This window comes from Paroedura picta, chromosome 3 (assembly GCF_049243985.1).
Source record: "Paroedura picta isolate Pp20150507F chromosome 3, Ppicta_v3.0, whole genome shotgun sequence".
In the NCBI taxonomy this organism is placed as follows: Eukaryota; Metazoa; Chordata; class Lepidosauria; order Squamata; family Gekkonidae; genus Paroedura; species Paroedura picta.
Window position 1 is genome coordinate 116,112,756 of NC_135371.1, and position 23,488 is coordinate 116,136,243.

Sequence of the window (23,488 nt, forward strand, 5' to 3'; positions counted from 1 at the left end):
CAAGCCAATAGCGAGGGGAGAAGAGAGGAGGGGCGGAAAGAGCGCCTTGGCGAAAAGCGGCTCAAAGGAACGGAACTAGCCGTCAAGCACAGTGGGGACGCTTTTGCCCAGGGCCAGCCGCAAAGGGCTGAGGGAGGCTGCGATGCCACTGGTGGAGCCTGGGGAGGACAGAGACCCCAGTGGGGAACAGCGCCGGAGAGTCCACCCTGCAAAGCAGCCATTTTTTCCTGGGAATTGATCTCTGTAGTCCGGGATGAGCTATAATGATAATTCACTAGTTGGAGGTCAAGTACATAGAGGTAGCCGTATTCGCCTCTTGCTGCAGAAACACGGGTTTCCTTTGTTTTAAAATGTGGGACGAACAGATGTATTATTAAATATAAGTCCACTTCATCAGGCGCATTTTCAAGTGCTATATATTTTCCTGCTTCTCCCTTCTACTCCTTGTACCTCTGGGTTTGTACGTCTCTTGTCAACTGAATGTAAAACCCCGTGCGTCTGATGAAGCGGACTGAGAATCATGAAAAGTCTGAGACGCAGTCCATTCCTCAGGTTGAAAGACGCCCCAAGAGATTTTCATCGAAGTCAGTGATCCTAAGTAAGTTGGGGCTGCCTTTGCATTTCGGGCTGGGCTACTCGAGCGGTCGAGCATAGCCCGCTTCATAGCGAACGGTTCTCGAGGCATCACGGCGAGTTCACGACTCCAGGCAAATAAGTATTTATTATTATTACAAAAGCTCACGCCTTGAATCAATCTTTTTATTATTACTGAAACATAAAACTTCCGAATCTGTGAGAGACGTAGTGGAAAATTAGCAAGACTCCAGCATAAACGAAGCGCATGCCTACGGTAGGTAGATTGCAGAACCGCGTTAACAAGAGAGAGTAGAGATCCGTGACATAAGGGCTAGAGTCGCCAATTGTACTCGAGGTTAGCAACGCTTCCGGTTATAATGTGGGCGAATTCCCTACTTCCGCTTCCGGCTTTTATCATAGATGCTAGTGTCCTAGAGCGATTCCACGCTACAATCAGGCAATGGCCGCGTTCGAGGTCTTACCGGAAGTTTACCATTCGTGACGACTTTCTGTCGTAGGAAATAGGGCTACAACGCGCATTATGGGAAGCGGAATTGGTGGCGTACAATTAATAACCGATATTTAGGTGAGTGAGGGGTATTATTTTCCGGAGTGCTAGCTAATATAAGTATATAATCTTTTATGTGTATTCTTGCTCTCCGCATCGTTCAGAACGGGTAACAATATTTAAGAGCATACAAAATTAAACATTTAAAACTTTACAATTTTCCTAATAGCCCCAGCTAAAATTTCCCATTTTTGTATTATGTTTATTTGTAGGGTCTTTTTAATATGTATTGGGTTAGTACCGTGTATATGTTTCAGGCGAATTCGTTATCTAATTGCTTTCAGCTGAGTTGCCTTTTTCCAGGGTTTTCATACGAGGAAGTTGTAAATTGAGCTCAACAAGCAGGAGACCCGCGAGATAGTTTAGGCTGACCCAAGGTCACCCAGAGTTGGGATTTGAAGCCGAGTCTCCCAAATCCTAGTTTGAAGCTCTAACCACCACACCACGCTGGTTGTTTTTTGGTAGCTGCTGTTGAACAACAGTAAACACCTGAACCTGAGTGAGTCATGGCAGTTATACGGTAATAAGTTCCCTGCTTGTTGTTGCTAGGCTTGGCTGCAAGTTGGCCCTCAAAGGCTAAAAGAGCTCTGCCCACTTCCCTGGCCCTTTACTAACAGAAATCAAAGCTGGAAGCCTAGTATTATTGTTGCCGCCTGCTGATGATGTCATCTGTTCAGTCGTTCCAATTTCTTTCTCATATATCCATGGTTCCTCTTCCACAGTTCCTCTATATATTTGTGAAACAGCCTGGGGAGTGGGACATGTCTGGCTGTCAAAGATGGAATAGTGTCAATCAGGGTGCAGCCAGTAAAGCTGGCTGCACCCTGATAGGCCCTGCCCCTGTATCTCCATCCCTGGACTCTAGCCTCTTTGCTCTCAGACACGCCTCAGTGCCTGGAACCAGCAGCAGGTAAGGGGGAGAGGACCCTGGGCAAAGAGTTGTGGCAGAGGGCCTGCTAACGAGGGCCTCTTGGCCTGCTAAGCAGGGCCTGCTAACGAGGGCCTCCTGTCCTGCTAGGCTGGGCCTGACAACAAGGGCCTCCCAGCTGCTCTGGAACTTTGTGCCAGGCCTGCTAACTAGCTGGCCAGCCCCTGCCCGCCCCACTTAATCCCGCTGCGAGTTGCAGCTCAAAGCCACCTCCCTGGTCAGGGGCCAGCTGACGGGACCCTTTCAAGGCCTGTTCTTAGAGATGGGCTTGCCATATTTGATTCCCAGCTCCTCCACATGCCGCCGGCTCAGTGACTTTGGGCTTGCCGCAGCACTGTTCTGACCGAGCAGTAATATCAGGGCTCTCTCAGCCTCACCTCCCTCACAGGATATCTGTTGTGGGGAAGGAAAGATGATTGTAAGCCACTTTGGGACTCCTCTTGGTAGAGAAAGTATCCAACAATAAAAAATTAATACGTTCCTCATCTGAACACAAAAAATATTCAAGAAGCTGTCTCAGCAGTTTGTTTTGAAGGAGCAGTATAGAACAGTGTACAGTATCTTCTACCTGATTACACAAAAACAGAGGTGTTGTAAATGTTACTTATTTATTTATTTATTTATCATCTATACCGCCCTCCCCGGAGGCTCAGGGCGGTTTACATTATAACAGAGAACAATACATAAAACAGTCTGTAGAACATGTATAACTGATAACTAATAATTGTAACCAAATAACAACACAGTATAACAGTAAACAATATAGTAATACAAACAGGTCCAGGGCTTATTGATGGGATTCTGAGGGGGGGGAGCAGGGGCCCTTGGTCGCTGATTGATTACGTCTGGTCTCAGCCAAATCCTGGTGGAGGAGCTCCTTTTTGCAGGCCCTGCGGAACTGTTTAAGCTCCGTCAGGGCCTTGATCTCCTCTGGGAGCTCGTTCCACCAGGTGGGGGCCAGAACAGAGAATGCTCTGGCCCTGGTCGAGACCAGGCGGACTTCTTTAGGGCCAGGGATCCTTAGCTGATTGGAGGCAGTAGAGCGCAGAGCTCTTTTGGGTGCATAGGCGGGGAGGCGGTCCCTCAGGTACACTGGGCCCTGACCGCGTATGGCCTTGAAGGTAATTACCAGAACCTTTAGTCTGATTGGGAATTCAACTGGTAACCATTGCAGCTGATGGAGAATAGGCCGGATATGAGACCTCCACGGTGCTGCTGTGAGGATCCTGGCTGCTGCAACATTAAGTTACATTAAGTCAGCTAAATGAGAGAAGAATTTATTGTTCTTAATCTGAGGATTAAAATCTTCACGAACAAATTTAAATTGATGGGTCTTAATAATATCACAAAGGGTATGTTTTTCAAAAAGCCAATTACGAATTTTGCTTGAATCCCGAAGCTTTACAGCCTCTAAAGAGGGTAAGTAATGTAACTGCAGAATAGGAGATAGCAAATTGAATCACTGTTTCCCTTGCAAAGTGGTCTTGGAAATACTGTCAAGTTTCTTTCTTAATAGTTTCAAGGGGATTCCTGTTGTATTAGAGACAACCAAGCTTAGAATACTATAGTTTCCAAGCAATAGCCACAGAGGGAATCTGTTGCTTAAAGCTACAGGCACTCGTATCATTTTGGGTTTTTAAGCTACTCAAGTTTTGGTTGGTTGGCTGTTTTTTGTTTCATTTTTGTTTTAGATTTCACTTTTTCCTACAAGCCTGGCCAGATTTGGCCATCTTTGCTTTTACAATATAAGATAATTAATCTTATTTTAGATATTATTATTTCTACTAATAACTGTGGGGGTCTATATAACACCCTAATCTATATCTCTCTTTTTTGTCAGCAAGAAGACAACAATGGAATCTGGGAACATGGAAACAATAGCATCTAACCCTGCTGGAGGGTCAAATGGCTTAGAAGAGCCTAAAAAAATGACAAGAGAGGACTGGCGAAAGAAGAAAGAATTGGAAGAACAGAGAAAACTGGGCAATGCACCAGCTGAGGTGGATGAAGAGGGAAAGTAAGTCTTGCATACAACTTCATGTCTGCTATCAAAACCCTAGCTGCACCCCCTGTGTTTCTTTCAAACCACTTAGAGCTACCTCTTTTGACTGGATGCTATTTATTTTTTTAATAGTTGCTATAGTTGTTGTGAATTGCTCTGAGCCTTATGGGAGAGTCTGCAATTCAAACAGTTGAGAGAAATGGAAGCCTTGAAATCTGGTGTTTGTCTGTTTTATTTAAAAGCTGTGATAATAAAATGATAATAAAGTGGGTTGGCGCTTTTAGTGTGTCAGTTGTGTCTTTATGTATGATCCCATGCACATTTATGGGATATACTCCCTAATTAATATTTATAGCATTGCAGCTTTCAGGTGTTGTCTGTGATATGTTTAAAACAGTGTTGTATTCCTGTATTAAAACTACAATCTTGTGTGGAATTACACCAGTTGGAGCCCATTTGCATCAGTTGCAATCAGTGAGGTTAGAGTGGAGTAACTGCACTTAACTTACCGATCCTTTATATCTCTTTTTTCCAAAGAGCAATAGGCTTTCTAATGTCTTGGTCATCCTATTCTCTTGAACTTTCTGTTTAAAAACAGCTTCTGGTATGACTTTTATGTCCAGCATGGTGTAGTGGTTAACAGTGGCAGCCTCTAATCTGGAGAGGCAGGTTTGATTCCCCACTCCTCCACATGCAGCCAACTGGGTGACCTTAGGCTAGACACAGTCCTGTTAGAGCTGTTCTCACAGAGCAGTTGTATCAGAGTTCTCTCAGCCTCACCTGTCTCACAAGGTGTCTGTTGTGAGAAGGGAAGCCATTTTGAGCTTCCCTAAGGTTAGTGAAATGTAGGGTATAAAAACCAACTCTTCTTCTTTGTCACAACTCAATATGGTTGATTTATTTTGGGAGCTAAGGTTTGACTCTCTTTTCTGAAATTCTTCAACTCATTGAATGCAAATTTGTAAAAGCACCCTCCCATATATACTTCACTACTCCTCTTTGCAGTATCTCTTTGTTTAAACCCCTTTTGTCATTTGTTACAGAGACATCAATCCTCATATTCCTCAGTATATTTCCTCTGTGCCATGGTATATAGACCCTTCAAAAAGACCTACACTAAAGCATCAGAGACCCCAGCCAGAGAAGCAGAAAGAATTTACTCAACAAGGAGAATGGTATAAGCGGGGGGTCAAAGAGGTAGGTAACATAATTATAATCACTGCCTCAAGTTATTCAACTGGGCATGAGAGAACAAGTTCATACATTTTAGCTCTGTTTTGCACTTTTTGTATTACAGTAACTCAAAAACCAAAGTTCCATGACAGTTTAGCTATATTTCTCAGTTAAAAGGCTGATTGGTTTTGCAGAAATATTTCTTATGCATTCAAGCTGACTTTGCTGTAATCTAGTTAGTGGGAGGGAGAAAGTAGACGTACTCTTGATAACAAATATTGCAGCAAATTCGGTTGTATTTGAAAATTTCCTTACTGCTTTCAAATGCTGCAATCTCTTCCTACAACATGGGGAAAGTGACAATTCTATTTAAATTTTCAGTTTAGAGGAAAAGATGTGTTTCAGTAGGAGAGCAGTGTTTGCCTTGTTGACGGCTCCATTTCTGGCATTTCCAGTTATTAGAATTTCTGGTAATTGATGTTGGGTTGGTTTCCTGAGATCTTGGGGAGCCCTACCAGTCAGAATACAGATTTGGCATAAAGTAAGATATTATTTTTTTCTGTCTAGAATTCTGTTGCAACAAAATACCGCAAAGGGGCCTGTGAAAACTGTGGCGCCTTAACACATAAGAAGAAAGATTGCCTGGAGGTAATCATTACCGTTGTTGTTGTTATTCATGTAATAAATTAAACAAAATAGAATCAGACAAAACAAAAGCTCAAAAAATCATGGTGAATAACGCAACTGAAAAGAATTAATGAATTGAAATTTATTGTTGAAGCTGAAGATATAACATTCATGCAAACAAAGCACTAAAACAGTAAAATGAATATATATATATATATATATATACACACACACATACATACATACATACATACATACATACATACATACATACACATATACACACGTATACATACATACGTTACGTTACGTTACGGTATAAACAGGTGATCACAATAAGAAAATTGAAAATGCAGAATAAAATAAGTGAAGTGAAATAAAAGAATTATACATCAAGTAAAACACAGATTCCTCAGCCATACTTGAAACAAACCTTTTTCTAATAATAATGGATGAGAAAATGAAATTAGCAGCCATTAAATTGACAGGAGGGAAAACATAGGCCAAGAAATCATCAGAGATAGTGAACGGTACAATAGTCAACCTGATTCACATGTTACTATATAGAGGTCAATACAGCATGTAGTGGATAAAGTGTTCTACTTGGTTAAGCCCACAAGGGCACAACTGATAATCTAGTGGGACCCGATTAAATCTTACATGCAAGTAGGCAGAAGGGAAGGTCTGAAACCTTCCACAAATAAAGGCTTTTCTAAGAGGGGTGTTTGTTAGATCATTTAGGTATCTGGAGAAACATCTAGCCTATTAAGTCTTCAAAGAAATGGTCTAGTTGGGTTTGTCAAACATAAGATAGCTCTGGTGGTACAGACTGGTATATTCAGATGTTCTGCAGACTCTTCACTCTAAACAGCCCCTCTCAGCCTCCTCAAAGCTTCCACTAGGAATTCTGGGACCTACATGAACAGAAAGCCACACAAGTCAGGAGGATTGTGGCAAGGCAGGAGAATCAGGCAGAATGGCTCCCTCCTCCGCCTTATCTATATGCATAGGGCTCCTTCATTGTCCAGCATCAGCTTCTCTGTGGTCAAAAAGAGCCTGCTGAGGGTGTGCATGGGAGACATCTGTCTGCCAGCACATTTTAGGTCTGACAAGTAGCAGTTTCACAGCTCATCACCAGTGAGTGGCCGTGGCTCAGTGACAGAACATCGGCTTGGCACGCAGAAGGTTTAATCCCTGGCATGTCCAGTTGAAAGGACCAGGTGATATGAAAAACCTCTACCTAAGACCCTGAAGAGCTGCTGCCAGTCTGAGTTGACAGCACTGACCTTGATGGACCAGTGGTCTGATCCAATAGAAGGAAGGTTCACGTGTTCAGTCCAGGGTCGTACAGGCAGAAAAAGCTGTAGAAGAGCATGTTCTGTATCATGTGCTGATTTGATAGTGATGCATATGGATTTGTAGCAGTGAACTTAACCGAATAAATAATGGGGCTGCTTGACTTCCCAGAAGATAGGATAAATGCAAAAGTTGTTGTGCTTTCTTCCCATTAGAGACCTAGAAAAGTTGGAGCAAAATTCACAGGAACAAACATTGCACCTGATGAGCACATGCAGCCTCAGCTGAAGTTTGACTATGATGGAAAGAGAGACCGTTGGAATGGCTACAACCCAGAAGAGCACATGAAGATTGTAGAGGAATATTCCAAAGTTGATTTAGTAAGTTTATTTTGTTTCACACAATTGTTTTTGTTTTGCGCAATTATTAACGATGATGATATAAAATAATTATTATAATTATAATTATTATTAATTAAACTTATTACCCACCACTCCCAACAGGCTGGCTCATTGTAGGTTACAACTAGATCCCAATACATTAAATCCCAACAGAAAACCATTAAAATAGACGATGTAACATCAACAAGGCGATAAAATAACGCCACCAGAAGGCATCAGAGATGCATTGGCGGGCCGCCACCAATGATGGTACAAAGTGGTGTCATGTATCTTCCCGGGGGGGGGGGGGCACCTGATCTATGCCTTGCACTGGCCTCACCCATAGACTTGGCGGAAATGCTTCATCTTACAGGCTGTGTGGAATACAGAAAGTTTCCGCAGGGCCCACAGCTCTTTCAAGAGCTCATCCCACCAGGTAGAGGCCAGGACTGAAAAGGCCCTGGCCCTGGTCAAGGGCAGGCAGTCTTCTCTGGAGGCAGGGATGACCAGTAAGTTGCTACCCGCAGAGCGGAGAACCCTGGAGAGGACATAGGGTTGACAGATAGTCCTGCAGATATATTGGTCACAGACTGCAATAGGGCCTTAAAGGTTAAACTCAAAACCTTGAACCTGATCTGGATTACAACCGGCAACCAATGCAGCTGCCTTAGCACAGGCTGGATATGGGCCTTCCAAGATGTACCTGTGAGGACCTTCACAGCCACATTTTGCACCAGCTGCAATTTCCAGGTCACGGACAAGGGCAGGACTGTGTAGAGCGAGTTACAGAAATCTATCCTGGAAGTGAACGTCACATGGATTACTATGGCTAGGTTTTCGTAGGACAGATGAGCTAGTAGCTTTGTCTGACAGAGATGGAAAACGGCTGGCAGGCTACAGTCTTGCAAAACCAAAGAGGGAACCAAAACCCAACCTGAATAGAAGTCAGGAACCCAAAAGTTCCTGCAAAACAACATTAAAACATAATCACAAATATTTATTAATCAAACGTGCACCAAAATATATTTAAAACATATGACTTTTACCTTTGTATCCAGTTGCATTCGAATGATAATTAAGACTTTTAAAAAGTAAAAGTAAAATCGTGTTTTGTGTTTTTGAGGATTTGAAAATCTGAAAAGGGAGAAAGCTCACCCATGTCTCATGTGACACATTTATTCCTGTCTTGTGGCGGTTATCTGAACTTGACAAAAGTCCACAAAAGAAAGGAAAAGTAATTATCTAGTAAAGGGTAGCCTCTGGGCTCTGAAATCAGAGGAGAGAAGCATTTGCCATGTCACTGATACGGTGTGTTTCTGAACAGTATTGGTACTGATGATTACTTAACTGTTTTTGGTACGAAGTGTAATTAATCTTGCTGTAAAAATCAGCCAGGTGACTAACATTTAGTGTATTGTGTACACATTTAGTGGTTTAGTGTATTGTAAGTAATAATCCTGCTTTTCCTCTGACACATAGGCTAAGCGCACACTGAAAGCACAGAAACTGCAGGAGGAATTGGCGTCAGGAAAACTGACAGAACAGGTGGTAAGTGCCTTTTACTTTATTTGGGTTTAGCAGCCCATAAGCCATGCGCCAAAAGACATTTAAGGTCAGCACACTGGAACCAACATGTTACCCTGAAACTCGCCTGCAAAGTCATACAACTGCTGTTCAAGGTTTACTTAACATGTAGCAACCACCAGTTCAGCAACAAGGAATGCTGAGGAAGCAAGAGGTTGGGAGGTGAAGCTTGCCTCCTATTCCATAACGGTGGCACTAGGTGGCAGTGTAAACTTTGTCTGTTACCCTGAGGCTTCCCAAGGAACCAGAACCCTTTCAGGATGTGATGATGATATCATTAGGATTTCGCCTCCAGGGACTTTCAGTCACATGCTTTTTCATTATTCTTTTTATAATCTTTCCACAAAAGCTCCAAACAGAACAGCTGGTCTCTTAGCTAACATACTAATATTGAAATAAAAATGTCAGTGCAGGTACCAACATGCACAGGCACAAATCATATGTTTCCAGATTGGTGCGAACCAATACATTGGTTCCTAAAGCTGTTCAGTTTCTACTCCCTGCCGCTCAGCTGTTTTTCGTGAAGCTCCAGGCCATTTAAAACCCCTGCTTTCCGCTCTTCACAAGCAGCCAAGAAATCACTTCAGGTTTCCATTGGGGAGAAAGGCAGGGTACAAAGGAATTCTAAAAATAAATAAATTTGACTATGGACAGGCATGTTCAGAGAACAGATGCATAAGATCTTTTTTTTAAGGTTTCTTTCATTGGTTTCTGCTGTGGTTTGAAAAATAATGCAGGACTATTAATTGCTTTTGAAGTATCTTTCATTAAAATGACTTGCAAATTAGTACTCTGTTGTATTCCATGCATTTAATATTTGGCTTCCAATTGATATCTTTTTTCAAAAAACCCTACTCCTTTGATTCTCCTCAAGCCACGTGTTTATTAGTTGTCCCATATCACAGCTTTGCAGTTTTCTACACTCTGCTCATGTGCCATTCTGTTTGCAGAGCTCTCCCAGGCATCAGTGGGGTGAAGAGGAACCCAATTCACAAGCGGTAAGCCACGTGTCGCTCTGATCTCAATAGTCCAGGCTAGCCTGGATCTCATCAACCCTGATTAGTATTCGGATGGGAGAGACCCCTGAAGAAGTCCAGGGTCGTGTCACAAAAGCAGACAATGACAAACTACCTCTGACCATCTCTTGCCTTGAAAAACCTGCAGAGGCACCATAAGTTGGCTGTCCCTTGAAGGCACCTTCCGTCATCAAGATACATGTCACAGATGGTTGCATGGTGTGAACATATGGTTAGATAAGATTACAGAGATCACTATTATGACTGACTAATTTAATAAGCAGAAGGTTGCTGGAAGAACTTAGCAATCACTGGAATTTCTTCTTAGAATTTGTTCGTAATTGGAACCACATGACTGTTGTAATATAATAGATGTTAACATTTGCAATAGAGAAAGGTGCTGGGGAGAGAGATTCAGTGTATTTTCTAAAATGCTTTCTTTTTCTGTATTCTATTAAAATTCAAAATAAAACTTTTAAAGAAAGATACATGTCACAGATGGAAGGACGGAGGGAACTGATCACATTCAGAAAGGATTGACATGGATAGAAGTTCTTATTCTGTGGCAGGGGGGAAATTCCACCAATTTCTCCTCCCATTGCAGACCTCTGCTTTGCCTTCTATGCTGTGCATGAGAATCTTCTGATCCTCAGGAGCAGGGTGTCAGGGAGCTCAACGGGTAGCAGCAGCAAGAGGGGTCAGTTTCACAAGCTCTATTAGTGGGGTCTCCTAGGATGGAACATGCTGAAGGGATTTCTTTGCTTATCAGGACATTTTTAAAACATTGTCTCATTGCCTCAGAATGAATTAATCCTGGTCTTTCAGCTGATCTGGGTTGCATATGTAGTACAGGCCTGCTGGAAAGATGTTCAGCATTCAGTGGGTACCCTGCTGATCTTAGAAAAAATGTCACCCAGAAGCCAAGTTGCTTTTGGCAAATTCAGGATCCTTGAATAGTCTGTCACTCTAAGCAATGGTCCATGCTGGCTCTCCAGTGCCCTAATGACACATATTTGTGCCATTGTAGTTGGATAATAAAGCAGTGAGAAAGCTGAGTTCAGTCTAATGCTAGAGATTGTATGGGTATGATCTGTTTTGATTCAAAGGTCTGACTAAGCAAACTTATAGGGCTAATTATGACAATAAGTTTCTTTCCTTTGGTGGTGATCTTTAATATCTTTCACCATTCATTTTTGTTTTCTTTTTCTTTCAGGAAAGAGATCATAACAGTGAAGATGAGGACGAAGACAAATACGCAGATGACATTGATATGCCTGGGCAGAATTTTGACTCCAAGCGGCGCATCACAGTCCGGAACCTGCGTATTCGAGAAGATATTGCCAAAGTAAGCAGAGATCCACAAAGCATTGTGCTGCTGCTGCTGTTTATTCTAGTAGTCCAAGAGAAGGCAGAATTCTGTCTCCTCCTGGCTTTCATTTTCGTCTTGTGTGATCAGTAAGCACCTCTTAAAACAGAATCAAAATAATTGCGAGTGAGGTACAAGTATTCTTTGTAAAGTCATCTATGTGAAAATAGTGTTTAGTTAAGAGGATTTTATTTTAGAAAAGGAGACGATACAAGCTTGTTTTTTCTTTGCTTGAAAACAATGAACTTCAAATTTTTGGATTGCTGAAGAGAGTGATTTTTAAAAATTAACATCTGTATTAGCTATGCATCTGGCCGCTGCCAGTGAGTTAAAATATCTCTCGATGGGTGGAGATAGAGATGCACACATGGACACCATACTGCTATCTTGTACTTACAGGGAGATGTTCTATTAGAACCACATGTGTGGTTCTTTTCATCTTTATAAATATCTGCTAGTAACAAGCCACGTGATCTTCTTGGGGAAACTGTAATGCAGAATTGTAGATGCTCTCTTTCTGCAGAGGCACATGTTTGTCAAAGTGCTGTAGATATGTGTGGGACTGATAATGGCACAGAAAGGAGTAGTAGGGGATTGGAAGGCATCCCACATTGTTTGGGCAAATGGAGATTTTGCCAGAGTTTGGGAAGGGGCCCTTGCTTTACCTTTTTTGTAAAGCTTAGTTTACTTTAGAAGCTTGTTAGCAAATTGTCTGCACAGGAGGTTAAAATTTCAGAGTTGGTATTCTTGTGTCTCTTCAGTACTTGCGGAATCTAGATCCCAATTCAGCATACTATGATCCTAAGACAAGAGCAATGAGGGAGAATCCATATGCCAATGCAGGGAAGAATCCAGATGAGTAAGTCTGAAACCAAGTTGCTTCCACTAAACTGCTCCCAATACGCATTAACAACCTTTCTCAAGTGCATCTAAAACTGTGTTCCTTTGGGGGCTTTTATGTCTGTGTATAGGTTGATCAAGTGGACTAGCGCATACACTCATAAAGCTAGTAAACAGTCTAGTCCTATGTAAAGATACTTGGGCTGGGTGGGGTGTTGCAGCCTGAGTGGATAATAAAGGGAGAGTGTAAATGTAAAATATACTTTCCTTGTCCAACAAGAAGGGGGAGGGTCTCATGGTCTGGGATTCCTTGAAGATTATGGTGGGAGAAGAGACAGCCCTTGGGTGTGAGAGTCCTTGCCTGTTCCAAGCCATAGGTGGCTGGATCCAGATTGCTGGGTGAAGGAGCACCTGCTATACTTTTCTGTCTGTTGGACTATTGAAGTTTGAATTTCGGAGGGAAAATCCACATTTTGGTAGGGCTGCAGGGGGCTGCTGGGAAGCAAGCAGGGTGGATGTGCAAAAGACAAAAGACTAAGTTGAGTCATGGTAGAAATTGACCTACTTCATTCTGAGAACAATTGATTTGGAAAGGGAGAGCGTATTATTCACAGGTATTAGCTGGGTGAAGTGAAAGGCTCTCAAGGCAGGACTTTACAATACATGCCTTGGGGATCTCTTGCTTTTAGTTGGCATTTTATTTCCCCAATACTTTTAAAGTTCTCTTGGATGACAGTATGCTTTCCAGAATGGGGGAAGGACCCCAGTAGCTGTTTCCCCTTGTCTAATTAATCCAACACACAAGATTCCAAGGATGGGGCCTCCTGGGTGGCTTATCCACCTTGGGGAGAGGGATGCCTCCTGGGCAACAGTTCCCTTCTATATCCTTGCAGACTTGGATATTTTGCTGCCATTGAATTCAGCTGTGGAGATTCCAGGAGTATTAAAGTATTTAACTCACCAAGCCCGTCCCTGTCTGGCAGTTTGGGGAGATCACCTGTGACGAAGGTGGATGGCAGTGTGTGCCTCCTTCACATCTCATTTTAAAGATTGCTTGCCTGAAGATGTTCCTGTGCCTGCATAGATGATGTGCTCAACTGGTTTCCCACAGACATTCAAAAAAGCGGCTTGTGCCGATGGTTTGCATTAATGAGCAGCATCTTTGCATACATGGGAATGGCTGTTCCTCAGAAGCACTGCCAAGCTCCAGTATCAGCAATCAAGAACAGATGCATTGTGAAGTCGTAATTTAATCTGTTGGGGTGGGAAGGGGATAGTCATTGCAACAGTTACGAGTTCAAATCCCGTTTTTTCTTACAGGGTCAGTTACGCAGGCGATAACTTTGTTCGTTACACGGGGGATACCATTTCAATGGCACAGACACAGTGTGAGTAATTCCTATGGTAGTCTGGTCTTTGCTATAGTAATGCCAACCATCTGTTCTTGATGGAACATATTAAATATTATTTGAAAAAAAAATATTTGAGTAAGTCACACCTGGGCAGGCTGGATGTCTAAACCAAGTGGAGGGGGCATGTGTTATGGACATCTAAGGGAAAGGGTGGAGGGACTCCCCTTTCCTTCTGCAGATATGAATATTCAGTGGGCTGGAAACATCGCTTCCCTTCAGCAACAGAGCCTAAGGAGCCGGGGCAGGGGGAAGAAGGGGGTATTCCTCTGAAACCTGCTGTGAGCCACACACCAGCAAGGTGTTCTACCCAGCCTGTCCCAAAGTTAACATGGCTATGCAGGAAGTGACCTGACACCCCAGGCCCATCCATGTTACTGATCTTGAGATGCTAATATAAGTGGGTGAGGGAGTAAGTGGAAGTGCGCAGGCAAAGGAAGAGCAAAAAAGAAGAACCCACCAGCAATCAAAGGAGAACCCAACCAACACTTGGTCAGAGGCCCGTCTCCTGACTGCTGTGGCATGAACATTTGGAGCCCCCAGGTTCTACCCACTCAAGGGTCCTTCAAACTGAGATAAGTCAGTTCCCCCTTCCAGTCCAAAGGACAGTTGGTGTTCATTGATCACAGAGACCATGCTCCCACAGAGGCCCATCCCCGGTAGAGATCAGAACCAGTTCAGGTGTTCAAGGATGCTTTCCCCCCAGTACAAACGGAGGAGCAGCTACAGCAACAGCTGTCTCCATGGAGCTAAGCTCGGGGATGCCAGCAGCAGTCCCTGGTCTCCAACCAAGTGCACCTGAACTGGAGCAGAGGAAGGTCAGTAGCACAGGCTGCATGGAGTTGGGGAGTGAAGTGATTCTGTTTCTTCACTCCCCAGTGAAATGTATATAGAGAACTGATCATTGATACTCGTTTTGATCAGAATAAATTGAAGACATTCTGTTTCTTTTTTTAATCTTTGTCAAGTATTTGCTTGGGAGGCTTATGAAAAAGGCTCTGAAGTTCATCTCCAGGCAGATCCCACGAAACTCGAACTCTTGTACAAATCCTTCAAAGTGAAGAAAGAAGACTTCAAGGAACAGCAGAAAGAGAGCATCCTGGAGAAGGTAAATGATATTTATTGAAATATACCGTATTTGCCGGCGTATAAGACAACCCCCCAACATTTCCACTCAAAATACAGTACTATGGGCCACTATGGGCAGCTATGTCTATCCCAACTGAAGTGCACCCAGCGTAGAAGACGACCCCCCCACTTGGTGGCGTGTTTTTCAGGGAGGAAAAGTAGTCTTATACGCTAGCAAATACTGTATACTGCATTGTCATCCTGTTTGCTCCCCTACAGAGAGATAAATGATAATTAAACCATCCAATTTAAGAACGAGCTGCAAACATGTTTTGTAATTTCAGTAGCAAAATGGAAAATCATAATATTCCAACCAGTCACTTCTTTGTTCAAAGCCCTCCTAAACAACAGGGGCTTACAATATTATTATATTACTAGCAAGAAAGCCCATTGCAACCAGGAATGCAATGGGCGCTAGGACCCAGGGGACACCAGGAGGTGCTTTTTTTTTCTGCTGCGTGGAGCTGTGAAAGGCTCCTACAGGGTTTTTTTTTCCTGCTGCTTGGAGCTGGGAAAGGCTCCTACAGGGTTTTGTTTTCTGCTGCTTGGATCTGCGAAAGGCTCCTACAGGGTTTTTTTTTCTGCTGCTTGGAGCTGTGAAAGGCTCCTGCAGGGTTTTTTTTTTCTGCTAGCTCTCGTGGGCGTGCCGGCTTGGAGCTCCTACAGGGGTTTTTTTTCCTGCTGCTTGGAGCTGGGAAAGGCTCCTTCAGGGTTTTGTTTTCTGCTGCTTGGATCTGCGAAAGGCTCCTACAGGGTTTTTTTTTCTGCTGCTTGGAGCTGTGAAAGGCTCCTGCAGGGTTTTTTTTTTTCTGCTAGCTCTCGTGGGCGTGCCGGCTTGGAGCTCCTACAGGGGTTTTTTTTCCTGCTGCTTGGAGCTGGGAAAGGCTCCTTCAGGGTTTTGTTTTCTGCTGCTTGGATCTGCGAAAGGCTCCTACAGGGTTTTTTTTTTCTGCTGCTTGGATCTGCGAAAGGCTCCTACAGGGTTTTTTTTTCTGCTGCTTGGAGCTGTGAAAGGCTCCTGCAGGGTTTTTTTTTTCTGCTAGCTCTCGTGGGCGTGCCGGCTTGGAGCTCCTACAGGGGTTTTTTTTTCTGCTGCTTGGAGCTGGGAAAGGCTCCTTCAGGGTTTTGTTTTCTGCTGCGTGGAGCTGCGAAAGGCTCCTACAGGGTTAATTTTTTTCTGCTGCCTCTCGTCGGTGCGCCGGCTTGGAGCTCCTACAGGGTTTTTTTTTTCTGCTGCCTCTCGTCGCGCTAGCGGCGAAAGGCTCCTCCGGGGGTGTTTTTTTTTTTTCTGCAGCTTCTCGGCGGCTGGAGTCTTGTGTTGTGTTTGCGGCGGGGGCTTCCTTGGGGCCGGCCTGACGCGGTGAGAGACGCTTCGCGCCTCTCACCGCGTCAGGCCGGGAGCAACTGCGAGCCGCGCTGAGCGCGGCTCGCAGTTGCTGGGGCTGGGAATCGGAGGGACCAATCGGCAGGCGCTTCGCGCCTGCCGTTTGGTCCCTCCGGTTGTCTGTCATGAGGAAGGGTCCAATCCGGACCCTTCCTCATCCCGGACACATCCCGCCCCAGAACCCCTTACTGTTTTATTTAGTCCGTGGCGCCCGCGGCGCCACGGGCGGTGTACAGATATTGGATATGTTACGCACTGCTATCGGTGGACCATATCACAGCGGGTTACAAAATAAAACTTCACATAAAACAATTATTAAATTAAATAATAATAATAAAATTAAATAACAATTAAAATTAACACACACCCTGGTGGCGAAAAAAGCTATCTTCCCACCCCTCATGGTGCATCATGGGGACATCACGGATGGTAATGGTTCGTTGTGGCGATGCTGGCCTAATGTAGACTCATCTGGAGTCTCTCCAAATAAAGATTTTACAACCTCTTCTGGAAGGCTGCTCCAGAAAATAGGCTCCTGCACGAGAAAAGCCCATGAACAGGCCAAACGCAGGTCTCACTGCACTGAGGTTAGCGGAGCTACCATTCAAATGCCTGGGGAGAATTGCTTTATCTTTTAAAAATCATATTAAGCATTGTATCTGTACAATAAATGCATTATCAAAATGTTATTTCAGCTGTATGTTTGAAAAAGGAAATTGAGTCTGGCTTTGGGGAGAATGAACTTTGCTAAAAAAAATCCTAATAGATCTGATTATTACAGTATGGGAGAGAAAGTCATTATGAAACATGGAAGCAATGGCACAAACCCCCAAGGAAAAGAGTGTATGCTTAAGCTTACCACCTACTGTGATTTTAGGAGTGGGTGAGGATGGTTTAAATTGTTAGAGATCAGCAGAGGGTGAAGAGACAGATAGATACTCTTACTGCCATCCATTTTATGGTTTTGTTGGCAAGATGGTAATTTTGCTGGTTGTATGGGGATTGTATTTTATGTTTTTAATGTAAACCACTACAAGCCTACTGTTCCGAGAGTGGCGGTCTATAAGTCTAATTAATAATAATAGTGAGGCATCTGTCTGGCTTTCAAAGACTCAGAATTCTCTAATGTATTATTATTAACCTTTTTATTGTTTTGCTTTTTTATGTCAGCTGTTCTGATAACATGAACAAATGTCTAGACTTAGTGGGTGGCTGTTTTCTCAGGTCAATGTTCTTGGATATTTGAAATGTGTTCTCTTAAGAGAACAGACATTAGGAACCATAAATATGAATATCATGGTGGTTGTATAGGAAACCATTCTGGCTGAATTAAATCTTATCATTAAAATGATCCCTCCTCTGAAAGTTTTCTAGATTTTTTTTCTCCACCTTGTAGTACGGAGGGGAAGAACATCTGGATGCCCCACCAACTGAATTACTGCTTGCTCAAACCGAAGATTACGTGGAATATTCTAGACATGGAACAGTTATTAAAGGCCAAGAAAAGGCTGTTGCTCGCTCTAAATATGAGGAAGACGTTACGACCAACAATCACACAGTAAGTACCTAGTCCTAGACCTTTGTATAAAAAATTTGCTTTGCTGGATCAGACAAATCGGCCCGTCTGGTTCAGTGTCCTCTTTCACTCAGTGGCCAACCGGATGGCACCAAGCCAACATGCCATCTCTTATCATATGCCACTTGAAATCCTTGGGCTGCCATCTGCCAGTTATCCTCTCTAAATGAGGGAAGTAGCCCACCTGGCATCAGCTAGAGCCTGGGCCTTTTTTCATCATAGCTCCCACCTGATAGAATTGGTTTCCTGAGGAGGTAAAGGGGATGTGCCTTTTTTTCCATTCGCAAGCTGCCTTGATCTATAGGGAAAGGGAAGGTATAATTATTGTAGCTAAATGCAGGGCATGATTCCCTGCTGTTGCCTCCTCCCCAGCACTTGTGTCGAGAGGTGTGTATTGCCTCTAAAATATCAAGCCTCTATTTAATTATAATGACCCATCCTCCAGGCATTTATGTAATCCCCTTTTAATGGCATCTAGGATGGGTGGCCATCACATTCTGTGGCAGTAAGTTCTATAACTGAATTGTATGTTTTGTGAAGAAGTATTTCTTTTAGTTTTTCTGGGACTAATGCCTATCATCTGGATGGGTGTGTCCTGCCTGACCCCACCCCATCTCCGAGTTCCATTGCTCCATGAAAGTTTCTGTCTCCTTCTCCTCATTAAGCAGAATAAATCACAAACCTTATTACATCATTTGATTGTCTTTTCTCTATAATGAAAAGTCCCAAACCCGTTAGCCTTTCTTCATAAGGAAGGTCCATCTGTTTCACTCTGGTTTTCCTTTTCCTGTTGTGTGATACTCATTTTAAGATACCTGAACAAGAACTGTAGACAGTATTGCAAATGCAGCCACACCACAAATAAATAGGAAATGGTTGTGTTCGAGGAAAGTAATGTTTCCACACTCTTCTGTGTCCACTGTTCTCTCTTGAATGAGATCTCTGCAGTTAACATCTTTTTGATAAGCAATAATTGTACCTCTTTCTCTCCTCAGTGTATTTGGGGTTCCTACTGGAAGGATGGTAAATGGGGATATAAATGCTGCTACTCGTTTGTCAAGTATTCGTACTGCACAGGAGAAGCTGGAAAAGAAATTGCTGTAAGAATAGCCTTGTTGTTTACTATGACAATTGAGAACTACAGCTTTACATTTTTTTTAAAGTAGCCCTTTTTGAAATCTATTTCTTTCATCTCTTCCTTTCATATGTAGAATGCTGACAAAGAATTGCCTGCTGGAGAATCCAATGAGGAAGAGTATGTGGCTGTTCCCAAAACGCTTGTAGAGGTAGGATGCCCTTTCTCCTGTCTGGTTCTGGTTGCAAAACAGCCCGTTGGTATATCATGGGAAGGGGGAACAAGAGAAAGGGTTCTAGACTATGCACCTGTGTGACTTTGGAATCATTTTAAAAAATCAAAGATATGAAAGCACAACTCAATCATTGCTAAGATGTTTGTAATTTTTGTATTTCCACATTCCCCCAGTGCTCAGTATGGGATGGATCCAGACTTCTTGTAAATAAAGGGGAGAATTTTTGCTGATTCCTCCCTCTTGGTACAAACCTCTGACTCACCTCATGTGCTATTTGGGGGGGGGGGCTTCCCCTGCAGGACTGTCTTAACAGCATTATAGGCCCCCAGACAGAGAAGTGCTCTGGGGCCCTACCTACACAGCTACTCACAGGAATTAAAATGTAAATAATTATGAAAATTAAACATGTTTACAGTACCTCCAACAAAATCAGTGTTTAATCAGTTCACACCCAATATATTTAAACATTTAAAAACATGCTGTACAGCAAGATTAATTAATGCAAACATTTGGACAATGCAACATGAGCCTTGAGCTTGAAAAGCTAAAATTTCAACATTGGGTGGTAAATCATGCTGGCGGAGATGGCAGAGTATGAAATTACTAAGAATTGTTTCTTATTAAGTGTTCAATACAAACATAGCACAAACGATCAATACATATATAGATTAGCATGGGGCCCCTGTGCTCGTGGGGCCCCCAGGCAACTGCCCAGAGTGCCCATGTGTTACGGTGGCCCTGGTCTCCTGTCCAACTAAGGAGCAGCATGTTGGGAAGCATTTTGTGATGCTGTGGGGCAGGAAAGTCAATACAGTTCTCTTCTGCTAAAGGCTATCACTTCCATTAACAATTTACTGTTGGCTTCATCCCTATAACTGCATTTATTCCATTTATGACGCAGCCCATGTTCTTTTTCATAATATATTCTCATTGTGCTTGTTCCATGATTTCCTGCTCCAAAGCCAACCTAGGTACAGCTGTGGGCACTCTGGAATTTTTAGGTATTATGAGATTTAACTTCAGTGCATTTGTAGGAGCACCTCTTCACATCCATATCTGTATCATGGCTGTGCAGCCTACCCCAGTCATGGCAGCAGACAAAAATCCTTGGATGTGCACAGTGTGCATGATGGCTTCCATGCATGCAGAGGGCTAGTTGATTGGTGTCAGGGTCCGCCGGATCTTTGCCACGCTTCAGGTCCGCCACGTTGTTTGGTGAGGGAGACCCGGGACTAGACGGCTTTATCGTTAGGAAACAGTGTCTCAGAATGGAGTCGGTATTCTCTCTCCCGCTCCTGGGTTCAGGGTAGTTCCTTCACTACGCCTCCAACCCCGTCTCCTCATTGACGCTTCCTTAAGTAGCCTCTCTAGCCCCTGTCTCCACCCTCCGGGCTTCTCAGGCGGACCTCGCCCTTCCGGGACTCCGCGTCTCTCCGCCACCGCCCCGCCCTGGGTTTCTCCCTTGCTCTCCCCGCTTGTACTGACTGCCCCTGTGCTACCGTTTCCCCCACCCCTGGCGAACTGATTCCCCACATCCCTTTATGTAAGTTTCGTATCCAAAGAGGGTCTGTCGGGATCTCTTCCTCTGTATCTCCCTTTCTTAGGTTTCCGCTCCTGTCCGCACGCTCCTTCCCTGGACCCCCCGTGCTGCCCAAACTAGTCATTCTCGACAATTGGGCACGTTATCTTTTGCAGGACTCTATTTAAAGCTGTTACCCTTTCCTGTCTTCTGCAGATGCATCAAGAAAAGCAGAAAGAAGAAAAAAAGAAAAAGAAGAAAAAGCATAAGAAGAGTACTAGTTCTGACAGTGAAGGAGAAGAGAGAAAGAAACAGGAAAAACTGAAAAAGGTATGCTTGAATGAATAACTGTTTTTGTCTCACAAGTAGATGATTCACAAACAGTGGAGCAGGAATGCTTCAGGGGAAGAGGAGACAGGAAGGACAAAAATTCCCGGGATAAGGCTCAATGGCACGCGGTATCTTCGTGGCCAACCAGTCAAGGCATGTGTAGACTTAATGCCCCTGTAGCTGACCCATATTGATCCACACCAGAAAGGGGGAGGGGCAGACTGTTCCTTTACTGCCTTTTCATCTCAATCTGCTTTGGAAAATTTGCTGGCACCAGAACATATCATAGGCTTGGCAGAGAGTCCCAGAGTTCAGAAGCTTTTGATGAACATTGCCATAGTCCACAGCTTCTCTTGTGTAATGGGCAAGGCCCATGAAAGAATACATTTAATCTCAGTGACTTCAGTTCTGAGTTTCACTCATGAGACTTGGTATAGAGATAAGAGGCCAGGAACGTACATCCTCAGGCAACATCCACCTCAGAAAGAGCCATTAGTTCCCTGCTGTTCTCAGTCTCCTTTACTAAGAAGAAAGCAAGACTCACTGTCTGTATTGGCTCTTCTCACCTGCTCACCGGCTTCTGTATCACAATTCTGTATTACAATTCTGGGCTCAGTTGTAAGGTTTTTATGACTCATGGTTTCATTTCAGGCACTAAATGCAGAAGAAGCCCGTCTCCTGCACGTGAAAGAGATCATGCAATTAGATGAGAGAAAGAGGCCATACAACAGCATGTATGAGAGCCGGGAGCCAACAGAAGAGGAAATGGAGGCTTACCAAATGAAGCGTCAGCGGCCAGATGATCCCATGGCCTCTTTCTTGGGGCAGTAGTATTTGTGAAAAGAACTCACAAGCCCACAGGACTTGGTGACCAAGAGGACAAACCTCTGCCAGTTTCCTGCAGAGTGTATATGTATATATAAGCGTGTGTGTATAAGCAATGTTGAGCTGAAAGAAAGAGCTAACTGTGGGAGTTTCAGCTGAAGATGCAGTTCACATCCATTTGAAGTTCACATCCAGTCAGCCTCCAGTAAAAAAAGATGCTGTCAGCTATGAATACTCCCTTTGTTCTTCTCCCCTGAGGAGTCCTGCAGCTCCCAGTTATTTTTTCCCAGTGGTTGGAAGGGACTGGAAACTGGTGCCACAGAAGACAAGAAAGCCCCTGACAGCATATTCAGAGGGAGGGGTGGGGGTCACTTGAGTAAACAACTAGGGGTTCTGATTTAAGAAAATGCCCCAATTCAAACTGTTGAGGACAGGGAGAGATTTGTAGCTTTGATATGGCAAGTACACAGCGGTGTTGTAATCTGTGTCCTTTCATTTGTAGACTTTATGGAGTTAATGCAAAAGCTTTTAAAGTTATTGAAGGGGGAGCCAGTTGAGCCCTAGAATTCTCATGGGGGGTTTCCTTCCAGTTATAAGAACCGGTGGTAACTTGGAGCTTGATGCCAGCCCCCTATTGCTCATCATAAATTAAGGCTCATCAGAATTGAATTTCGAATTCTAAACATCCCAAACGGTGCCAAGAGCTGTTCATTTTCTTGTAAAGATAATTCTGTCACATTGTTACCCTCTCTCAAAATGTGATGCAACACAGTTGGGATGATTCAGTCTTTTTCTGCATCTGTCCACCAAGCAGCACATGAGAGGATATTCCCAAACAATAGAGTCCCCTCCCTCCATCACCCATATCTAGGTTGTATGTTTACACTGTCAGAGGGAAACAAATTCACTTAGATCCCATGGTCTTCAGTTAAGCTGTGAGACATGCCATCTAATATTCTTATACTATAGCTGAGCTAGATTCCCCAGACATGTAGTAGGGTACTGTACCAATTATATTCTCGGCTTCCTTTCTCCTGGGATCCTGAGACTCAGCTATTAGTGCATTTTTGCCAACAACATTTTTCCTTGGGAAACTTCCTGGCTTCTCTGGGGTTTAAAATGGCTGCCCAGGCCTTTCATTCTACATGTCTTCAAAATTCTGATGATAATTTAAAACAGGAATGCCTGGTAGAGCTGTAAATCATTTGCTGTTTGTTTGGGGTTTTCTTGGACAGCTACAATAGAATCTTGTTATTGCAGGGGTGGCCAAACTGTGGCTCTCCAGATGTCGATGGACTTCAAATACCATGAGCCCTGCCAGCACATTGTCAGAGTGATAGTAATTGTAGTCCATGAGCAGCTGGAGAGCCACGGTTTTGGCCACCACTGCCCCATAGACTCACAGATTGATTGTGGCACAAATTTTCATTGACGAAGCCCACTTCATAAATATGAAGACGGTAAGAGTGAAACTGTGTGTGTGTAAAGTTTAAAAAGTCCAAGCTATGATTTATTTGCTTCTTTTCTATCAAAATCAATATGCAGCCTCCCATGTGGGAGTGACTGCTTATTCTTCCCCACTCAAGAGCATGCCACTGGCACTGTTACTGAATGACAAAATGAACACTGATTTGAACTTTTCCAGAATTGG

At 43.6% G+C, this 23,488-nt stretch overlaps 1 protein-coding gene across 3 annotated transcripts; it reads left to right on the forward strand.

Moving 5' to 3' along the window:
* The first annotated feature begins 579 nt into the window (after positions 1-579).
* On the forward strand, positions 580-23,478 carry SLU7 (spliceosome associated SLU7). 3 transcript variants are annotated; one of them, XM_077327220.1, is made up of 16 exons: positions 580-598; positions 3,913-4,089; positions 5,118-5,271; positions 5,815-5,895; positions 7,386-7,550; positions 9,030-9,098; positions 10,085-10,132; positions 11,364-11,495; positions 12,278-12,375; positions 13,677-13,744; positions 14,734-14,873; positions 17,674-17,835; positions 18,849-18,953; positions 19,065-19,139; positions 20,899-21,012; positions 21,664-23,478. In XM_077327220.1, exons 2-16 carry the CDS (start codon positions 3,926-3,928, stop codon positions 21,841-21,843), a joined length of 1,755 nt encoding a protein of 584 aa, XP_077183335.1. In that variant the 5' UTR covers positions 580-598; positions 3,913-3,925; the 3' UTR covers positions 21,844-23,478. The 3 variants fall into 3 exon arrangements, with proteins under 3 accessions (XP_077183335.1, XP_077183333.1, XP_077183334.1); XM_077327218.1 differs by lacking the exon at positions 580-598 and adding an exon at positions 994-1,162; XM_077327219.1 differs by lacking the exon at positions 580-598 and adding an exon at positions 1,005-1,162 and having other exon boundaries at positions 3,917-4,089.
* The last annotated feature ends 10 nt before the right edge of the window (positions 23,479-23,488 follow it).

Excerpts from the sequence above, each read along its gene's own strand:
- SLU7 (XM_077327220.1), top strand. The coding sequence starts at position 3,926 with ATGGAATCTGGGAACATGGAAACAATAGCATCTAACCCTGCTGGAGGG. Across the intron at positions 10,133-11,363 it reads AGGAACCCAATTCACAAGCG|GAAAGAGATCATAACAGTGA; the intron begins GTAAGCCACGTG and ends TTTTTCTTTCAG. Across the intron at positions 13,745-14,733 it reads TTCAATGGCACAGACACAGT|TATTTGCTTGGGAGGCTTAT; the intron begins GTGAGTAATTCC and ends ATCTTTGTCAAG.